Source organism: Myxine glutinosa, chromosome 12 (assembly GCF_964187855.1).
Source record: "Myxine glutinosa chromosome 12, kmMyxGlut1.1, whole genome shotgun sequence".
Lineage (NCBI taxonomy): Eukaryota > Metazoa > Chordata > Myxini > Myxiniformes > Myxinidae > Myxine > Myxine glutinosa.
This window is the reverse complement of record NC_136272.1, coordinates 73,180,606-73,199,181: the sequence shown is the minus strand read 5'-3', so window position 1 is coordinate 73,199,181 and position 18,576 is coordinate 73,180,606. Positions and strand designations below refer to the sequence as shown.

General features: G+C 43.1%; 1 protein-coding gene and 1 long non-coding RNA gene across 2 annotated transcripts in view; one reads left to right on the top strand and one right to left on the bottom strand.

Annotated features, from left to right (window-relative positions):
• LOC144888351 (uncharacterized) overlaps positions 1-18,576 on the top strand; it is a 317,211-nt gene that overhangs the window by 21,888 nt on the left and 276,747 nt on the right. The gene's annotated exons all lie outside the window — the stretch shown is intronic.
• Positions 9,474-11,561, bottom strand: LOC137437308 (uncharacterized). The gene is made up of 3 exons (XM_068131669.2): positions 10,812-11,561; positions 10,051-10,689; positions 9,474-9,907 (listed from the first exon to the last, which is right to left on the bottom strand). The coding sequence occupies exons 1-3, from the start codon at positions 11,113-11,115 to the stop codon at positions 9,615-9,617; spliced, it is 1,236 nt and encodes a 411-aa protein (XP_067987770.2). The 5' UTR covers positions 11,116-11,561; the 3' UTR covers positions 9,474-9,614.

Here is an 18,576-nt window from a genome sequence, read left to right as displayed (position 1 = left end):
GGACGAAATGATTCGATATTTGTGAAGATTCGGATCCGGCTAGTAGAATTTTTAAAGTGATTCTTCACCATTGGGAGATCGGGCCAAAAACGATACATAGCGGGATATCTCAAAGAGTTATGGATGGATTTGGACGAAACTAGGTGGACAGGTTGGGCGTGCGACAAGGACAAATAGATTAGATTTTTGTAAAGATCTGAATATTGATTCGGATATGAGATTTATTTAATTTTTAAGTGATTCTTCACCATTGAGATCGGGTGAAAAGCGATATATAACATGATATTTAAAAAAAGGTATGAATGACTTATGACAAAACTAGGTGGATGAGTCTGGGTAGGCGACAAGAACAAGGGGACTAAATTTTGGTTCAGGTCCGAATCCAGATCCGGCCTATCATTGGCATACGAACTGTTCAGCCTGGCGAAGGTATGCACTCCAGTCTCCACCGAGTGCCGTTTTCGTTATGTATCAGAGAGTACGCTAGTACTCTCTATGTAGGGATGGCGCGGAAAAAAAAGTCGCTCCCATCCTCTACATACAAAACTACATATGAGAGCCTACCTGGTCTGTTCAGCTGATTGTCGAGGCAGGGATCACTTTTCAGTTCTCCAGACCAAGGCAAAAGCAAAATAAACCAAAGCAACGAGATCGCTCAAACCCGGGAATTCATCTTCTTGTTCATAATCTATCTATCTATAATTCCAGTAATCTCTGTGTGTGTGTGTGTCTGTCTGTCTGTATGTATGTATGCGACCGCTGTTTCTCGACAACTACCGGTCCGATATACTTGAAACTTGCCAGGTATATTGCTGGGGACCCGAGGATGTGCCTTTTCAAGGTTTGAAATTAATCGGACAAGTGGTTCCCAAGGTATGGTCACCGTACTCGCAAGCCGTTCGCTTTGGCTTTGCGAATGGACCAAACCATTTCATGTAAATAGAGGGGGGGGGGGGGGGGGGGGTTCTGTGGTCGTTGCGAATGGACCAAACCATTTCATGTAAATAGAGGGGGGGGGGGTTCTGTGGTCGTTACTGCCACGTGGTTTCAAAGTTTTTTTTTGTTGTTGTTTGCACGCATGTTTTTTTGCACGCACGTACGGGCAAGCACGTACGGGCGTGCCCGTACGTGCGGGCACGCCCCAGTAATAATAATAATAATAATCTTCAGACTGCATATTTCCGAGCTGCCTCTATCATCGGCAATGATTTTGCTACCATCCGATAGAGTTTTACTTCCTGCAACATCCTTTGGTATTATAATTCTCGTAGCTTCAAAGGATTCCTCGAAAAGTACAGAAAACGACGTTCCTTTGTGAAAGAATAGCACCGGGGTAGGCGTGGCTATGACTGTCAATCAGCTTGATGGGGGCGGAGCCGCTAGACACATTTGCCTCAGTGTCGGCGTTATGCGTGATAATGTTATGTGGGAACAAATAATATCAGCTGAAATATCCTGACTCGGGAAATGCCTTGTTTTTCATTGTTACATTTATGAAAATAAAATAACAGCGAGGTATCAGTGCTATACACCGCACATGGGACACGTGATCACAATCCCTCCAGTCACTGGTCAAGGTAAAAGCAAACCATGTGATCAATAAACCTTCTCGAGTCATGGTTTCTCGTCGCCAGATTCGCTACATCGGCGCATCACTGATGAGGTCGTATAAAACAGCCTGAACAAGGAATCCACGGGAATTGAATCTACTATAAGTGGAGGTGTGTGTGTGTGTGTGTGTGTGTGTGTGTGTGTGTGTGTATCCGTGTGTGTGTGTGTGTGTGTGATACTTTTTCACGTCTATTTAATTATGTACTAGTAAAATGTTCCCTCTTAACCCTTTAGACTGCTGAGACCCCTTAGACCAGTTTCGTTGGATGGCCAGCTATATGGAAAATCTGGGAAGTTCCATATTATTTCCATTTCCTAATGATGGAGCTCACTGTGCTCTTGGGAATTTTCAACACTCTAGAAATGTTTTATACCCTTCCCCAGATCTGCGCCTCTTCACAATTATATCTCGGAGTCCTATGGACAGTTCCTTGGACTTCATGGTCGATTTTCTGCTTTGACATGTGCTGTTGACTGTGGGACCCCATATAGAAAGGTGTTTCTTTCTAAATCATGGCCAATCAATTGAATTAGCCACAGGTGGACTCAAATCAGGTTGTAGAGACATCTCAAGGATGATAAAAGGAAATTGGATGCACCTGGGCTCAATTTTGAGGGGCATAGCAAAGGTGTTAAATCTGTTGACTCAAGACATTTCAGCTTTATATTTTTAATTATTTATTAAATATGCCGTATTTATTAAATATTGTTGTGGATCCTGTGTATGTTGACGTACTGAGGGGAGGGGTTAAGACCCCGTTTCCCCACAGACACCGGGTCCATGGGCCGTCGATTGCGAGACGAAACTCACCCCCGGCGGGTTGCGGAGCAACTCCAATCGCCCATCCCCCAACCACGGGCCGAAGGGTTATCGACCGTGATTGTTACCGATTCGTCACTTCCGTCGTTGTGGTTTTCATCCACTGTAAGCATTTTTGGTTCCATGTACTATTATTGTTATCGTTTAAGTGAAATCGAGATAACTGTTTTCAAAAGGTAAAAAATTAGTGTTTTAAAAGAATCAGGAACCTGGATCGGGGAGAACCGGAAGAAGAAGAAGAGCAAGAAAAACCGGGGCAAGTGAGGTCGGGAAGAAAAGCCGAGCTGCTTTGAGGTATCGAGGAGACGCTGGCGAACGGGGGTCACGAGCGAACTTTGGGTTTCCTGGGAAAGGGATTCCTGTGACAGAGTTGTGATCGCTGTGACAGATAAACCTGCATGACAGGTTTATCTGTCACAGTCCGGCCTGATCGTAACCGGATCGTAGCCGGACGTAGTTCAGTCCGGACTGAACCACGAGGTTCCCAGAAGCAGTGCCTCTTAGAAAAATTATTGCGGCAGTTATTGCGAAGGCCTTGATTAAATTTTTCACTTTGGTTGGCCTACCTAAGGTCATCCAGTCTGATCAGGTTTCCAATTTCATGTCAACGCTTTTTCAGCAAGTGGTACACCTGTTGGGAGTGGAGCAAGTAAGATCAAGTACTTACCATCCCGAGAGCCAAGGGGCCATGGAAAGGTTTCACCCGACATTGAAGAATATGATCAGAACGTATTGTTTTGAATGTGACAAGGATTGGGATGAAGGAATACCCTTATTGTTGTTTGCTACGAGGGAATCCGTTCAGGAGTCATTGGGATTCAGTCCTTTTGAACTTGTGTTTGGACACGCAGTTCGATGGCCATTGAAATTGGTGAAAGAACAGTGGCTACAGGAGGAGTCGCAGTCGACAGTGGTAGAGTATGTGTCAACGGTTAGGCACAGATTGGCAAACGCTTGTGAAGTTGCGAGAAGAAACTTGAAAGTGACACAGGATAAAATGAAAGTGAGACATGACAAGAAATCTCAGATAACCAATTTCAGTCCTGAGGACCGAGTGTTAGTGTTGCTTCCTGTTCCAGGTCAGCCACTACAGGCTAGGTATTTTGGTCCCTATGCAATCGAAAGGAGGGTTAATGAAACAGATTACGTGGTGACAACTCCCGACCGACGGAAAAAGCGGCAGCTGTGTCATGTCAACCGACTGAAGAAATATTATGAGAGGAAGCCTGTGAAAAAAATGGTTCCTGTCTCACCTGTCGTCGGGGTGCAAGAGAATCCAGAGTTAAAACTCTTCACCGATCACAACCCCTTAACCTTCATTCAAAAAATGAAAAATAAAAATCAGAGGTTGATGAGATGGAGTTTCGCTTTGCAGGAGTTCAACTTGGAAATTGAGAATGTAAAGGGCAGGGCCAATGTCGTTGCTGATGCTTTATCCAGAGTGAACTAACTTTGGAAATTCCTGTAGGTTGTTTGGAAGTTTTGTTGCTTTCTTCTGGGGGAATATTAATTATTGTTGCTCACGTGAATTGATCATTTGGGAGTGAGTTTTACTTGTTTGTTAAAAAGGGTTTTTGCATGCAAAGAAAGTTTTCACTATGTTCAAACTTTCTTTCTTGAGGGTGGGGAGTGTTACGGATTCGTCACTTCCGTCGTTGTGGTTTTCATCCACTGTAAGCATTTTTGGATTCATGTACTATTATTGTTATTGTTTAAGTGAAATGGAGATAACTGTTTTCAAAAGATAAAAAATTAGTGTTTTAAAAGAAACAGGAAACTGGATCGGGAGGAACTGGAAGAAGAAGAAGAGCAAGAAAAAAGCGGAGCAAGTGAGGTCGGGAAGAAAAGCCGAGCTGCTTTGAGGTCTCGATGAGACGCTGGCAAACGGGGATCACGAGGGAACTTTGGGTTTCCTGGGAAAGGGATTCCTGCGACAGAGTTGTGATCGCTGTGACAGATAAACCTGCGTGACAGGTTTTGCGGTTGATTCCATAGAGAATCGTTGTTGGAGTGCAGGTACGCCTCCAGTAAGGGCCCGTCAGCCATTTTGCCTCGCTCCCGCCATTTCGCATCTCTCCAGCCTTTTCACCTCGCTCCAGCCATTTCACCGCACTCAGCCATTAGCCTGGTTTGCGTGTGTAACGTGGATTTCGATTGGGAATTTGTGGTTCTCCGTTTGGGAGCCATTGAACGTTCATACCCGAAGGTGTGATTTCCCAGTCGCCTTTTGAGGGCACCTTTGCGCCTCGTTGGCAGCGTGACTGTCAGCTGAACTGGCTTCTGGTCTCGATACGACATTTTTCTTGCGATCACAGGAGCGTGGAGCAACTTTGGCTTGGTGCTGGGACAGAGCCTTTGGGAATGTTATTTTTGCTCACTTGGAGCACAGTGAGTTATATTGTAAGAAACTGATGGTACCATCATAGGAATGATATAATATTTGTTGTACAATTGATTATTATTGTTCTTGTGCTGTTATTCTTGTGTGACCTCAATACAATACTTGTTTTTTGGTAACAATTGGTGTGGTTTCGCCATTGGTCATTGACACACAGAATAACACATCTTTCTGCCGTGACTCCTTTCGGGGCTCGGAGGTACACCGTGACCGGGGTTTGGGGAGGAGCACGTAACAGTGATCCGAATACCTTCGAGACCACGTGGCCGGGAAGACCGGGAATTGAACCCCTCGCAATCCCACAGCTATTTCAATCAGGTGCGCCGAGCGAATCGCGTGGTATGAGTCGCGGTGTTACCCTGCGTGATCTACGGACTTAATCGAGCAGCCTAATTTGGTTCAAACGATTCCGGGTCAATGGGGGAAAAGAGGCACATGGGCAGGTCAAGAGGAAATACAATGTACACGTTTTATTTACAAAAAGCACAGATAAAGGACGAGAAGCAGACTTAATAATAATTCTTACCTATCTATTCCCAACACAGGCGCCTGGCACACTCTCACACAGGGTGAATCACACACCGGTTAGACTCGTACCGGAAGGACGTGCGGATGCTGATTCGGGTCTGGCAGTTCCTGTGCATGGCGTATGGATCGATCTGGTAGACAGCACGAAGTAGGATCAGCATGGAGGATGACTCAACACAGATGAAGAACCAGCTTGGAGGATGAACCAGCATGGGGAACGATCAGCATGAAGAAGAGCCAGCTCGGAGAACGGTCAGCACGGAAAAACCACCATCACGGGGAATGATCACCACGGAGAAGAGCCAACCCGGGCTACGATCAGTCCGGACTTTTATCGGGGCCAATGCCCTTCTAGAAGGTTCCACGGCCTACCATTGGCCGATGTTGGTCACATGCTTTCATTCAGCCCCACCTCCTTCTGGAAGGTTCCACGGCCTACCATGTGCCGATGTTGGTCACGTGCGGTCGTTTATTCAGCCACGGCTCCATCTGGTAGGTTTCACGGCCCGTTCTCGCCCACCCATGAACCAACGTCTTTCTTTCAACCACACAAAGGGTTGGAATCCTGCCTAACTCAACGCATATATGCTTTATTTACTACAAAACGGAAAGGGAGCTAATCTTTACATTTAATAAAAAATAACTGACTGATGCAGGCTACATGTTGTCATGTAATTAACTAGAGGGGGTCTCTTTTATTGCAAAACCGTGACAATATTATTTATTAAATATGTCACTTTGACATTATGCCGTATTTATTTGTCGATAAGCGACAAAAAATCTCAATTTAGTCCATTTTAAATTCAGGCTGTAACAACAAAATGTGAAAATTGTCTTGAAGCCTTCTTTGCTGATGTTGAGCTCAAGATTTATTGGGACTGCAGCCGACTGAGTTGACAATGGCAGCAATATTCTCAGGTGACTTTTCTGATTTTGGTCGCCAGAGTGGCCTCCTCTGTTCGGTGAATTAATATTCAAGACTGTGCCATGTTGTCTATAATTTTTCACAAACCTTTGAATATGAAACTTGCTGAGCGCAAAATGTGGGCAGAAAAGGTGTTTTGGCTGTAAAAACGAATTTGTCTGCAGATAGTTTCTTACAGAAGATAACTTTTATTTAGGTGTTCACGACATGGCGTATTATATGTCACATATTCAAGCAAATTGTCACATTTTTTTTCTGCTGTGGTTCATTGAGGGTCTCGCTTTGCCCCCCTTTCTTTGAAATACTGTTGCGTTGGAAACCAAAGTAAAGATTTTTTTGACTTTCCTGGTCCTTAGGACGACTTGTGACGACTGAAGACTTCTGACGACTTGTGACTTGTGACGACTTAGGACGACTTTCCAACATAGTCCTTAGGACGACCTGTCGCTATATTGATGACTGTCTAGGTGGGAGATTTGGCCCTGTGCTCATCCGGCTCAACGTTCATTGTATATTTTATGTATCAGAACGAAGTCGAAATGCCAAAGCAAAGGATTTTGTTTTCTCTAGCTCAGAAGCAATATACAAGCCACAAGTTCGCTCTTTTAACAAGGCACAATGAAAGCGAAACCACAAAAGCTAAAAACAATTTTTATTCAATAAAACATATTTTGTCCTACTTTGATGATGGCAGGATGATGAATCGTGGATCAGTGCCATATTTTTCCAGCTTTTGTAACCACCTTGGGAAGGCCTTCTGCTTCCTTTGCACCATAAACCTGTGTTCATTGTGTTCCCCAAAAACAGCAGTGAAAATCAAATCTGAGCACATGAGACCACTTATTCTGTCGCCATGCCTTCTGCTCAGCCACACTCTTGCCAAGTGACTTGTGACAATGTATTCTGCAAAAACAATACATACAGATTTTTTCGAACTCACGCTCAAACTTATCCTTGGCGTGGGTTCAAAACAATCTGTATTGTTTTAATCTTCAAAATATTTTTTTCCCTCTCTTAATATTTGCATACTGCTGTCTTCATTATGCGACATTGTTCTATATTGCTGTATCCCTCGCTGTCTTTTTGAAACACAAAATCAATCAAGCAAGCATTTGCATACGATGATTGCAAGTGATAAAACTTTACTTTACTTGAAAATCGAAACAAACTTGCATTTATCATCCTTTTTCGTGCGGCCCAGTCAAACCCCAACCCATCGGCCGCATGTCCAAATTTGAACCTTAACCGAGTCCTAACATTCTTGGGGCAATGAAAAGTTTTTTTTAGGGAGTAGCTAATCGGGCAATGCAGTCGGGAACAGCGTTTGTCTGTCCGTCCGGTGTATGTATGTATGTATGTCCCTCACAAATGTACACCAATCAGAGCTAAGGATTTGGTCACATGACAGGGTACACCCATTTAGTAACCATTACAGTTGCATATTTTACTAAAAGGAAATGTAATAACTTTCTCTGGACCGTTTTGGGGGTCTCAGCGGGTGTTATAAGGTAGTTAGGAGGTTTCAGAAATTCCTCAATACAATTATAATTTTGAAATGCGATCTACACGGACCTTGTTTCCAAATCCGGAAGTGAATGGATGATGATGGTTCGCTGATTTGATATCTCAATACAATCATGTATTCATAATTCAATACAATTCAATACAATCATGAGGGGGTAATCGTGTAATCAGATGACGGCAATGCGTGGGTTTGATAATATCCCAATACAACCGTCATTCAATCGTAATGTTTAATCGTTAAACGTTAATCGTGTTCATAGTTTTGTTAAAGTATCAATTGATGATTGGAATTGAGTGAATACAATTACCATTTTGAATTCGTAATTGTATTCACCCAACCGTACGGAACTTCACATCAGGATTTAAATATTTGTTTATGTCACGAATGTTGTTAAAAGTTTATTTTTTATACGTATTAATATTATTTAATTTGTGATTGTAGTTATGCTGTTTGGAATGAACAAAGAGACATCGAGTTCAAGTGAATGACGAAATGCCGTGACGGTTTCTACTTTCTAAACGTGAAATTCGCTGATCGCCATAGGCAGATTCGCCATTGACTGGGTTTGGACCAAACGTACCCGTTTGTTTGCGAATGAGTACGTTTTTCATGGAAGTCCTTCACGAACGTGCTGTCCATGTCTGACGTGCAACTGAAGGTGCTACAGGAATGTGGAATTTATTGGTTTCATGCTTTAGCATTCGCCGTTTCTGCATTGTCTGTTTGCTTCTGGCCTCCCACCCATTCGTAGCATGGGTACCTCACTAGTTGAGTTTAAAGCAGAATGAGGAAATGACATAAGGGTTTCCATCCGTGACATTCACAGATTCCCCATTTGCAGTTTCGCCATTGACTGGATACAGCAACATTCAGACTGGATATGTTTATATTTGTCCAAGTCATTCACGAACCTGCTGTCAATGCCAAACGTTCGACTGAAGGTGGCAGAGGAATGTGGAATTTATTGAAAAAAATTAATACTTGCATTATTTGCTAACTGCTAACTGGTATCACCACCCAGGTTATACTATCCTCATCAACTAAAGTATCGAACAACCGCCCGGCTATGCTGTTGTCAGATTCACTGGTCTGCGTCATTTCAGAGGTCTAGGTTTTCTCAACGGTTCTTATATGCTTTTTGCATGCTGAATTTAGAAATGTATCTCATTTCGCTCAATCAGGTCAAGTTATCTATCTCAATTTTAAGGAAAAAAATAATCCAAATTTTTGTTTTTTTAATTAGCATTTTTAAAATTCAAAATCAGACTTACATTGACAGAAAATGTACAAACTATATATAAAATGACGCACAAGTACCGTTAATGTGGAATTCAAAATTAAAAAGACGAAGGAAAGCAATTCATGCGGAATTAATGGCTTTCGCAAAGATTTTCGTCTGTGTGTCGCATCTGTAACATCTCTCTTGAGGCACCAACAGTAGTCTGCAAGCATATTGACATCCCATCGGCCCTGGTACCTCTCTTCCATCACTCGAATATCCTGGTGAAACCGTTCTCCTTGCTCCTCGCTGACTTCACCACAGTTTTCCGGAAAGTAGTCTAAATGCGAGCTGAGAAAATGCATCTTTATGGACATGCGTGCACCAAGAGCCTGGAAGCTCTGCAGGAGCCCTTCCACAACACATTCATACTCTGGACTTCGGTGATTGCCCAGAAAGTTCGTCACAATGGATTTGAATGAGAGCCAGGCATTCCTCTCATTGCTCTCCATACTGTCGTCGAATTTAGGATCTTTCATAAGCTCCCTGATCTGAGGGCCATCAAAAATGCCTGCTTTCAGTTTGGCCTCACTTACGCGAGGAAATTTCTTGTTCAGGAAAGCGAAAGCTCGACCTTCTTTGTTCAGTGCTTTGACAAAATTCTTCATAAGTCCGAGCTTGATGTGCAGTGGCGGAAGTCGAATCTTCTGAGGATTCACAAGAGCATGTGACACAACGTTGTGGGAACCTGGTTCCAGGCCAGATCTTTCTGGCCAGTTGCGTTGTACATAGTGCTGCTTGTCTGCTCGGCTGTCCCACAGACAGAGAAAGCAGGGGTATTTGGTGTAGCCGCCTTGTAGACCCAGCACCATGGACACAACCTATAAATAAAAATAAAGAACACACATATTTGTTTTAAAATTTGTTATTCCAGTTTATTAAAAATATATATTTTAATCCATGTTAAGAATATTTCAATAAATAAAGTAGAAAAATATATGTAACTAGGTTGACACCAACATACCTTTAGGTCTCCGCAAATCATCCAATTGTGATCTTTGTACTTCAAAGCAGTTAGCAAATGCTCCCTCCATGTTACTATAGTTCTCAGTCATCTGTACCGAGTGACCCACCGGAACAGACGCGATCTTGTTGCCATTGAAGAGTAGTACTGCTTTCAAGCTTCTACTTGAGGAGTCGATGAAGAGCCGCCATTCTGTAGGATCATACGCTAAACCCATAGCTGCAATGAGGCCGGTGATGTTGCTACAGTAAACCAGAGAAACTTCATCGTCCGAACTAAAATATTCTCGAAACTCTTCTTCACGGCTGCGGTACCAGGAGAATGTAGTTTCAGGAGCTAACAAACGATTTTCACGAAGTCGTGACCCTAGCAACTGAGCAGATTCTTTGGACAAACACAAATCTCGTGTCAAATCGTTCAACTCCGCTTGGCTAAAGAGTTTGGGTTGACTTGTCTCGCCCGTAGGTTGATATGTACCAGATATGTCACCATCTTCCATTTGTTCATTGGAATCGGATGCAGAATGTTTGCAATTTTCGGGCGGTGCTGGAATTGGAATTCCTGGTCCATGAGGCACTGGTTTAATGGCAGATGGCACGTCTGGATACTTTAAGTGTTGCTTGTTTTTTCGATTTATGCCTAAAATGAAAGAGATAGACATACCGTCAAGGGGGTGACATGATATATAAAGTTAAACAATTTAGAATGTTTGGGAATTTATTAAACATAAAGTTAAACTCAAACAAAATTGATAAACTCACCTTGTAGGTTTGTCATACAGAAATAACAGTCATTAGTATGATCTCTTCCCTCCCTCCACACCATTGGGATACCAAAAGGCAGACACTCAATCTTCTTGTGGCTCCAGCGCCGCAGACTCTCAACGCACGTTTTGCAGCATATGTGAGGGGCAAAGGCTTTGTCCTGGTCACCAAGTTTCATTCCAAAGTATGCGTGATAGCTTTTCCTTACAAAATGTGTGATGTTAGACTGCCGGTCTGGCATGGTCACTTTACCACAGATATAGCAGAACTTGTTTGGGTCATTCTTGCACTTTCGATTCATCGTGAATCACAGTAATGTTATAGTAAGGAGGACACTACGCAGGACGTACTGCCTCTCACGTGCACCTAAGTGGACAGGAGACACCAGACTGAGCCACGCAGCTGCTGGGGCGACTGAAGTTTGGTGTTGCCAGAAACAACGATTTATCTATATTTTTCTGAAATTGAAATGAAAGTAATTGAGAAAGCACTTTCTTCCACATTAAGTGTACTTGTGTGTCATTATATGTATAGTTTGTACATTTTCTGTCAATGTAAGTCTGATTTTGAATTTTAAAAATGCTAATTAAAAAAACAAATTTTGATGATTTTTTTCCTTAAAATTGAGATTGCATAAAAACTTGACCTGATTGAGCGAAATTAGATACATTTCTGAATTCAGCATGCAAAAAACATATAAGAACCGTTGAGAAAACCTAGACCTCTGAAAAAAATATTTCAAATGCAGCCCAGTGTATCGGTCTTGTTTACAAATTACATACTACTCACAATAGTCTGGGACAAGCCAACGTTTTGTTTTTCAATAAATAGGTGGAAATAATGGTTGTTTTTCAAGCTGAAGATGGCCGTACACAATATGACATGCAAATCTGTGTATGTGAATATATAATTCTGTGCACTAGTATAGGAGCTTTTGTCTGCACAGCAATTACATTCTGAGATAGAGAGCAGTGTAACTGCTGGTGTTAGGAATATCTAAGAAAACCAGACTGCTTGACATCCACACTGATCTCGTTTTCATGCAGTACTCAAACCAGGAGGAAACATGTGCTTCCCCAGAATTACATTCCCATGCAATTCAGCCCTCAGTTTGGACTTTCAAAGCAAGCTTGCCAACATTTTATCTTGAACCTTTGACAAAGCCAGCGGATACATCACGAGATGAGAGCTGGCACCATTCAGGTAACAAGTGGGTATATCCATTTTGAGACAAACCCAAAGGAAAGACAGCATTATTTGACCTACGATCATCCTTATTATTCCTCGGCATCTTTTAAAAGCACAGAGTGGGCAGAAAATAAGATATGAGATGTGAGCTTATCGCCAGGTGACGATACAAGATCAAGATCTCAAATAGTTCACAGATGTGGCATTTCTCTCTGAGAGAGCGACACACCTTAGATCACAGACTCGATAAGCGGACCCCTTGGTGAGCAAGTCAAGACCTCAAAGCTTACTGAGGAATAACTGCCCGCATCCATCAAAACCACACGATGAATGGAAATGCGAGCTCTCCACTCAGATTATATGAACTATCTTATGCAGTACTAGATGAATGCACCCGGTGTTGCCCGGGTTCTTTTTGAATGAATTTAATCTTCTGTACATCGGTCTGACGCGAGCCCAGTATCAGTTAGTGCTCAACGATTCCTTGTTCTTTCTTCTGTCGGGCCCCGCAAAAGAGAATTTGGAAAGCATGTGTTGCAGTCAGTCAGATATTCCGATTAAGTGCATAAGTTGTATTTCAAGAGAATTTTGAAAGAAGAAGAAGATTTATTGCGAAATGGGCCCAGCCCGGCCGAGGCGGCCTCGACCGGCCTCGCCACCTAGCCGATAACCTTCCCGGGGCCCGTCCCGACACTTTTAGTTATTTTTGAATGCATTTACTACTATAATTCAGCTTTTACTCGTGGCCGTAGAAGATTGACGACTATAATTCAGCTCAGCTTTTACTTGCGAAATGGGCCCAGCCCGGCCGAAGCGGCCTCGACCCGTCTCGCCACCTAGCCTATAACCTTCCCGGGGCCCGTCCCAACATTTTTTGTTTCAGAGGTTTCCTCCTATCTTTCACCGTTCAGGAGATTAGCGCGTGCAGACAACCAAACAAACAAACAAACAAAAACTTTCTTTTATATATATAGAAGATAGATAGATGAGAGAGAAACGTGGTCGGACAGCACGATTTTCGACCAGGATTGCGTGGTGCATGGAAGCTGTGTCTGGTGTTCTGTCTGAAGGCAGGTTCAGTGCTGACAAAAAGGAACCAGGGTTAGACAACACGATGTTTGACCCGGATTGCATGGTGCACGGAAGCTGTGTCTGGTGTTCTGTCTGAAGGCAGGTTCAGTGCTGACAAAGCAGACTGATGGCAATGGTTTGACTCGGTAGTTTATCTCTGCTTTCTTCGCACTATATTTTGGAATTTGGAATCCAGAGTGCAATGAAATAGAGTACCTCATGTACTCTTTGCAAAGGTCCCAGGGAGGTGGAGGGAGGGACGGGGGTGAGGTGAGGGGGGGGGGGGGTCTTTAACATCCACCAACTAATGCGAGCAGACATAGATACCCAGATTAATGCCCATACCCAGAAAAGATAATTTTAGGTGCGGAGACTTAAGGAAAATCTGCTTTTTTCGACTTTCATATCGAATTTCACTTTGATTGGGCACTCCAGAGATTAATAGATGGGATTTTATTCAGTATTTAGTGCCAGCAATCGAGATTCACAGCGACACTCGTTTGGAAGCGGCTACCATTGATTTGAGTGGAGCATTGGCTGGCTGTAGTCACACTCCAGGTGTACATCGTATCCCTCGTGTGTCAAATATGTGGTGGTTTTGTTTTTTGCTCACCTGGACTTTAGTCCGGTGATCTTATGCAATCGAGAAGTGTCGGTAGGTGACTCGGCCAGTGAGTGAGTAACACGTCAGTCATTATCACTTGAATCAAACACACGATGTTCATGAAACTTCGCCACAAGCTTCATACCTGATCCCTAACGAAGGTGTATTGACCGCATCAAAATCTGCTCTCATTGTGAGGGTCTAAGGGGGATTTTGACCTCCCAAAATATGTATTTGCTCTCTTCTCCGAAACTACACACATGATTTTAATGAAACATGGCACAACCTTCATCACCCATGATGTACCAAAGTTTGTTCACGGCATTAAGATATCAGGGTCTGGGGGTCTGTGGGGGTTTGAGTGACTGTTGCTCCTGATACAGGTTTGATTCAGGACCCGCGGTCCTATTGTAATTTTTTTTGTTACTTGGTTTCATAATTACGCTGCGGGATTTAAGTCTGTGGAGAATCGCAAAAAATCTGACAGTTTAGTAAATATTTTATTTGTAATTCCACCTAATCTTAACTTTTTTTCTGTAATTTACTACATTCTGTTTTTTGCATTGCATTCAGTTTTCTGTTTCATGTCACCGATTTTGCGAATTCTGTCCATTTTCTGCGATTGCGGAAAATCACTGCCTCTAGAAGTGCGTCCCCCATTTCAGGCCTCCTTGCCTATTCCATACTTTGGAATCTTAATATGGTGCTTGAGACCAACCTTAAGGCGGATCTGGAGTGTCTCACCAAACTTTCTCGCTAGCTAATCCTGGGGCCCCCACTGACCCCACTGACTGGCTAAGGAGATCCCATTACTCAGTGTCTTCCATATTACTCCCCTTCGACCACTCGTCCCACACTCCCAGTACACGAACCAGATCTTTGCATCACAAATTCCACAACTTTCTATGAACTTTACAATTTCCAATGACTAACAGCTTCACAGTTCCTATTTCCAAATTTTCCACTCCCACTATTTCACCCACAACTATCTGAAGACTCCCTCCAGCAGGGGGTGCTGCTCTCTCACTTCGCCCACACTCGCACGTTTCACACCCTTACATTTTCCCACTCATTCTCCATTCATCCAGAATTTTGTTGAAGGAGAAAGGCACCCCAATCACTATAAGTCATCCAATTATAACCAATTAAAACGAAGTGAAATTTCTGAGAATTTCTCGAAAATTTCAGAAAGTTTTCTGAAATTCCAATCTCCCTCTACAATTTTTCCACGTCAAATTTGCCATTGGTCTTATGACCCCTTTACTATTTGCCACTCGTCAGTCTGTCACTGCTGCAAACGAATATCACCTCTGGCCCTGTTGAAACTTGTGTTGCTTTTGGCTCCTTGGTGGGGCCTGAGCCAAATGCAGACGCCCACACTCCCTCCCTCCACCCCCCCCAAGGCTCTGCTAGCCGATACATTCACCCATACTGCCCCCGCCTTCTCTCCTGGGCTCTTCGAGATCCCGAGCTAATCGCAGATGTTGGCATTAGCCCCCACCTTTTCTTCTCCACATTTGCGAGAGTTCGGGCCAGCTGTCTGTCGCTGTGCGGTTCTCACACTCCACTCATCCCAAATTCTGCTGGAGGAAGAAAAGGGAGAAGTCAAAAGGTGCCCTATCACGACAAGTCATCAAATTAAATTCACTCAACATAAAATTTCCTCAACATAAAAAAAATTCCGTGCATTTGTTTTCAAGATTTTCGCTAAACTATTTCAAAGTTCAAATTGGCCCATGTGTCAAATTTACATTTGTCTTGAGAACCCTCTGCTCTCCACCATCCGTCACTCCATCATTGCCGCGACCATACTGTCACATCCGAAGGCCCCATTGCTGTTCTGAGCTTTGCTGTCGGTCTTGCCATTTGGTTATTTTATTGGTACCTTGGTGGGCCCTGGGTTTGATGTGGTTACCCACACAGGTCCCCACATTTTTCCACTGCTCTTGGAGCTGACACCGTTGCCCACGCCAATCTTCACCCTTCCTTCAGGGCTCCTGGGCCCAACGCAGCCATTTGCACCAGCCCCCATCTTCATCTTTGGCCTCTGCCTAACCCAGATAAGCAGTCTCTGTCTTTGCTGAGATGTGCCCCCACCTAACACCTAGGTCCTCGACTCTCAGTTCTTAACCTGACTGATGACATTTCTCGCTCTTCCTTCCACAAAGCCCTACTCACCCCAATGTCCACAACATTCACATTCTACACAAACTCTGTCCATTCACTCATACACCTTCCACTGGGTGGGCCCTCAACACAAGAATCCCTTACCTGGAGACTAAACTCCTCCTCATCACCATAAGTGTGTGTGTGCATGTACCTGACAACAACTGTCTGCTCTTACAGACGCCCACAGTCCTTTTCCAACTCGTTGCACCCATTGTTTTTAGCAATCTGTTCGCCATTCCAGGTCTGCAAAGATTCCACCACATCAGTTGCTACCACTCTCAGGAACGCAGCCATCTCCCCCTCTGGCTCTGGGGCAGGTGCTAAACATTCTACACCTCTCCCCATGGGTTCCTCTATCACACTGCCACTCAAGTTCATCTCCACTACACTCTCTCCTGTGGACTGTCCCATAAATTATCTGTAGGCTCCACTTTGCTACCCACTGTGGGTTGCTCTGCCACGCTGACCCCTCTGGGTTCTTTGCTGCCCTTTGTGAACTCTATGCTGCCACCAATGTGCTTTATCCCTGCCTTCCATACTGCCCAAAAATGGAAGAACACAGTACTGTATATCCATTTTTGTTGAATTTCAGCTTTTACATGAAATCACATCTGCAGTATCAACTCTATCTATAAACCATAGCTCTTAAAGAAGCATAGTTCCCTAGAAAGGTGTAGTTCAAAGCAGTGGTGGCTAAGCACTGATTAAAATTTCATTTTCTCGAAATCGTGAAATTGGACATACAGTTCCCTCCATAAGTATATGAACAGTGAAGTCAAATTTGTTATTATTGCGATATACTCAAGAAATTTAGATTTGAGATCAAAAGATGAATAGGAGGCAAGAGTACAGAAGGTCATCTATTATTTGTTGGTATTTATATGCATATATCCTTTACCATTGTAGAACAATAGCACTTTGTATGTTCACCTTCCCCATTATACGAGTAGGTAAGGATAAGTATTGGAACGTATGACTAACACGTATTTCTTGTTGTTCAGGTGTTTCTTCTTGCATTGATTGTTCCCACATAAAAGAGCTGCAAATGTCTAGTCTTGGTTGTTAGCCTTTTCCTTTGCTTTGGGAGTCTGCCTTTGGAGTCCGTTGGCATAAACCAACACGAAAACCAGAGAACTGTCGATAAAAGACAAGGAGAAAAAGACATAAAATGTCATAGCCCCCGTGATTTTAGGAATTTTGTTAAACGGAGTTAAATGCCACAGTCAGCTGGCTATCTTTGGTCGGATTACAAAACAAAACCTTCTGCATATGTATACTCTCATGTATTGTCTTTGTGCCAAGTTTGAACAAAATCGGTCCATGCATGTCTGAAAAATGGTTGCAGACACGTTTATGTAAGAAAATGGCCACCAGTCAGCCATCTTGGGTCTGATATCGAAACAAAATGGCGTGCCATCATTCATTATCTGTGTGCCAAGTTTGAACAAAATCATTAAATGCATGTTCGAGAAATGGTTTAGGACATGTTCAATACCGTGTTTGTTTTACAACTAAAATGGCAGCTAGTCTACCTGTAGGTCATCTTTGATCAGATCGAAAATAAAGTGACATGAACATGTATGCCATGATGTTCTGCGCGTGTGGCAAGTTTGATCAAAAACGGACCATGTGTGTCCAAGAAATGTTTGGGGACACGTTTAAGTAACAAAATGGCCGCTAGTCGGCCATATTAGATCTGATCTCGGGAAAAAAATGATGAGCATATTTTTGTCATTGTGCCAAGTATTGTCGTTGGTGTTTATCCATCATGTATTGTCGTTGTGCCAAGTATGAACAAAATTGGTCCTACCTGTCCGATATATGGTTGTGGCCGGATGCACGGATTGACGAGACCCGATCCATAAGCCACCGTTTTGAACTAAGTCCAATGATGGCTAAAAAGCAAGCAATTTGGAAGCTGAAATAATGGAATAATTCAATTAGAACCACAGCACTAAAATTGGGCATATCAAATATAACAATTTGGAATATCTGGAAAAAGGAAGAAACCACTAGTGGTCAGGCTTATTACTTAGCAATAGACAATGGCCAGGTTAGCCAAGGAAAACAACTGCAATTGATGACAGAAAAATCATCAGAGCTGTGAAGAGAAATCCTAAAACAACTGTGAGTGACATCACCAACAACTTTGAGAGTGCAGGGGTTAAAGCATCACAGTCTATCGTTCACAGAAAACTTTGACAGCAGAATTACACAGGCTACACCGCAAAACTCTCTTCAATTCCAATCCTCCCTCCAGGTCTTTATAACAGCTGTTCACCATCATCTCTTAGCAGAGACGCCCCCATCCAAAACCTTGATTTTTCTACCCCCGTTAATACACCCCAAATCCACCTTTATCAAATTCCGATTTCTTTCCTGAAAGTCCTAGTTGTGTCAATTTGTTTTATCCTGTGTACCCCCATCCCCAGCCCTCTCCCTTCCACAAATCTACCGATGTCCCTGTTCTCTACTGTTGTTGTGCTTGTGTGCTTCCTTCTCTCCCCCTCTTGTCTTCTGCTCCCTTTATTATATGTTTTATGTGTTTCTGTTTATGTTTTTGTGGGGTTTTTTTTAGTTAGCTCTTACACGAACCTTGACCTTGTATCCAAAAAAAATAAATGCAAACCTCTCATCAGCACCAAAAATAGAAAGGCTAGGTTAGAATTTGCCAAGAAGCACAGAAGTGAGCCAGTGAGTTCTGGAACAACGTTTTATGGACAGATGAGA

Bases quoted from the DNA above. Each gene is read 5' to 3' on its own strand.
- LOC137437308 (XM_068131669.2), bottom strand. From the start codon at position 11,115: ATGAATCGAAAGTGCAAGAATGACCCAAACAAGTTCTGCTATATCTGT. The intron at 10,690-10,811 runs GTGAGTTTATCA...CTTTCATTTTAG, and splicing joins CTGTATGACAAACCTACAAG to GCATAAATCGAAAAAACAAG. The intron at 9,908-10,050 runs GTATGTTGGTGT...TTTTATTTATAG, and splicing joins TGATTTGCGGAGACCTAAAG to GTTGTGTCCATGGTGCTGGG.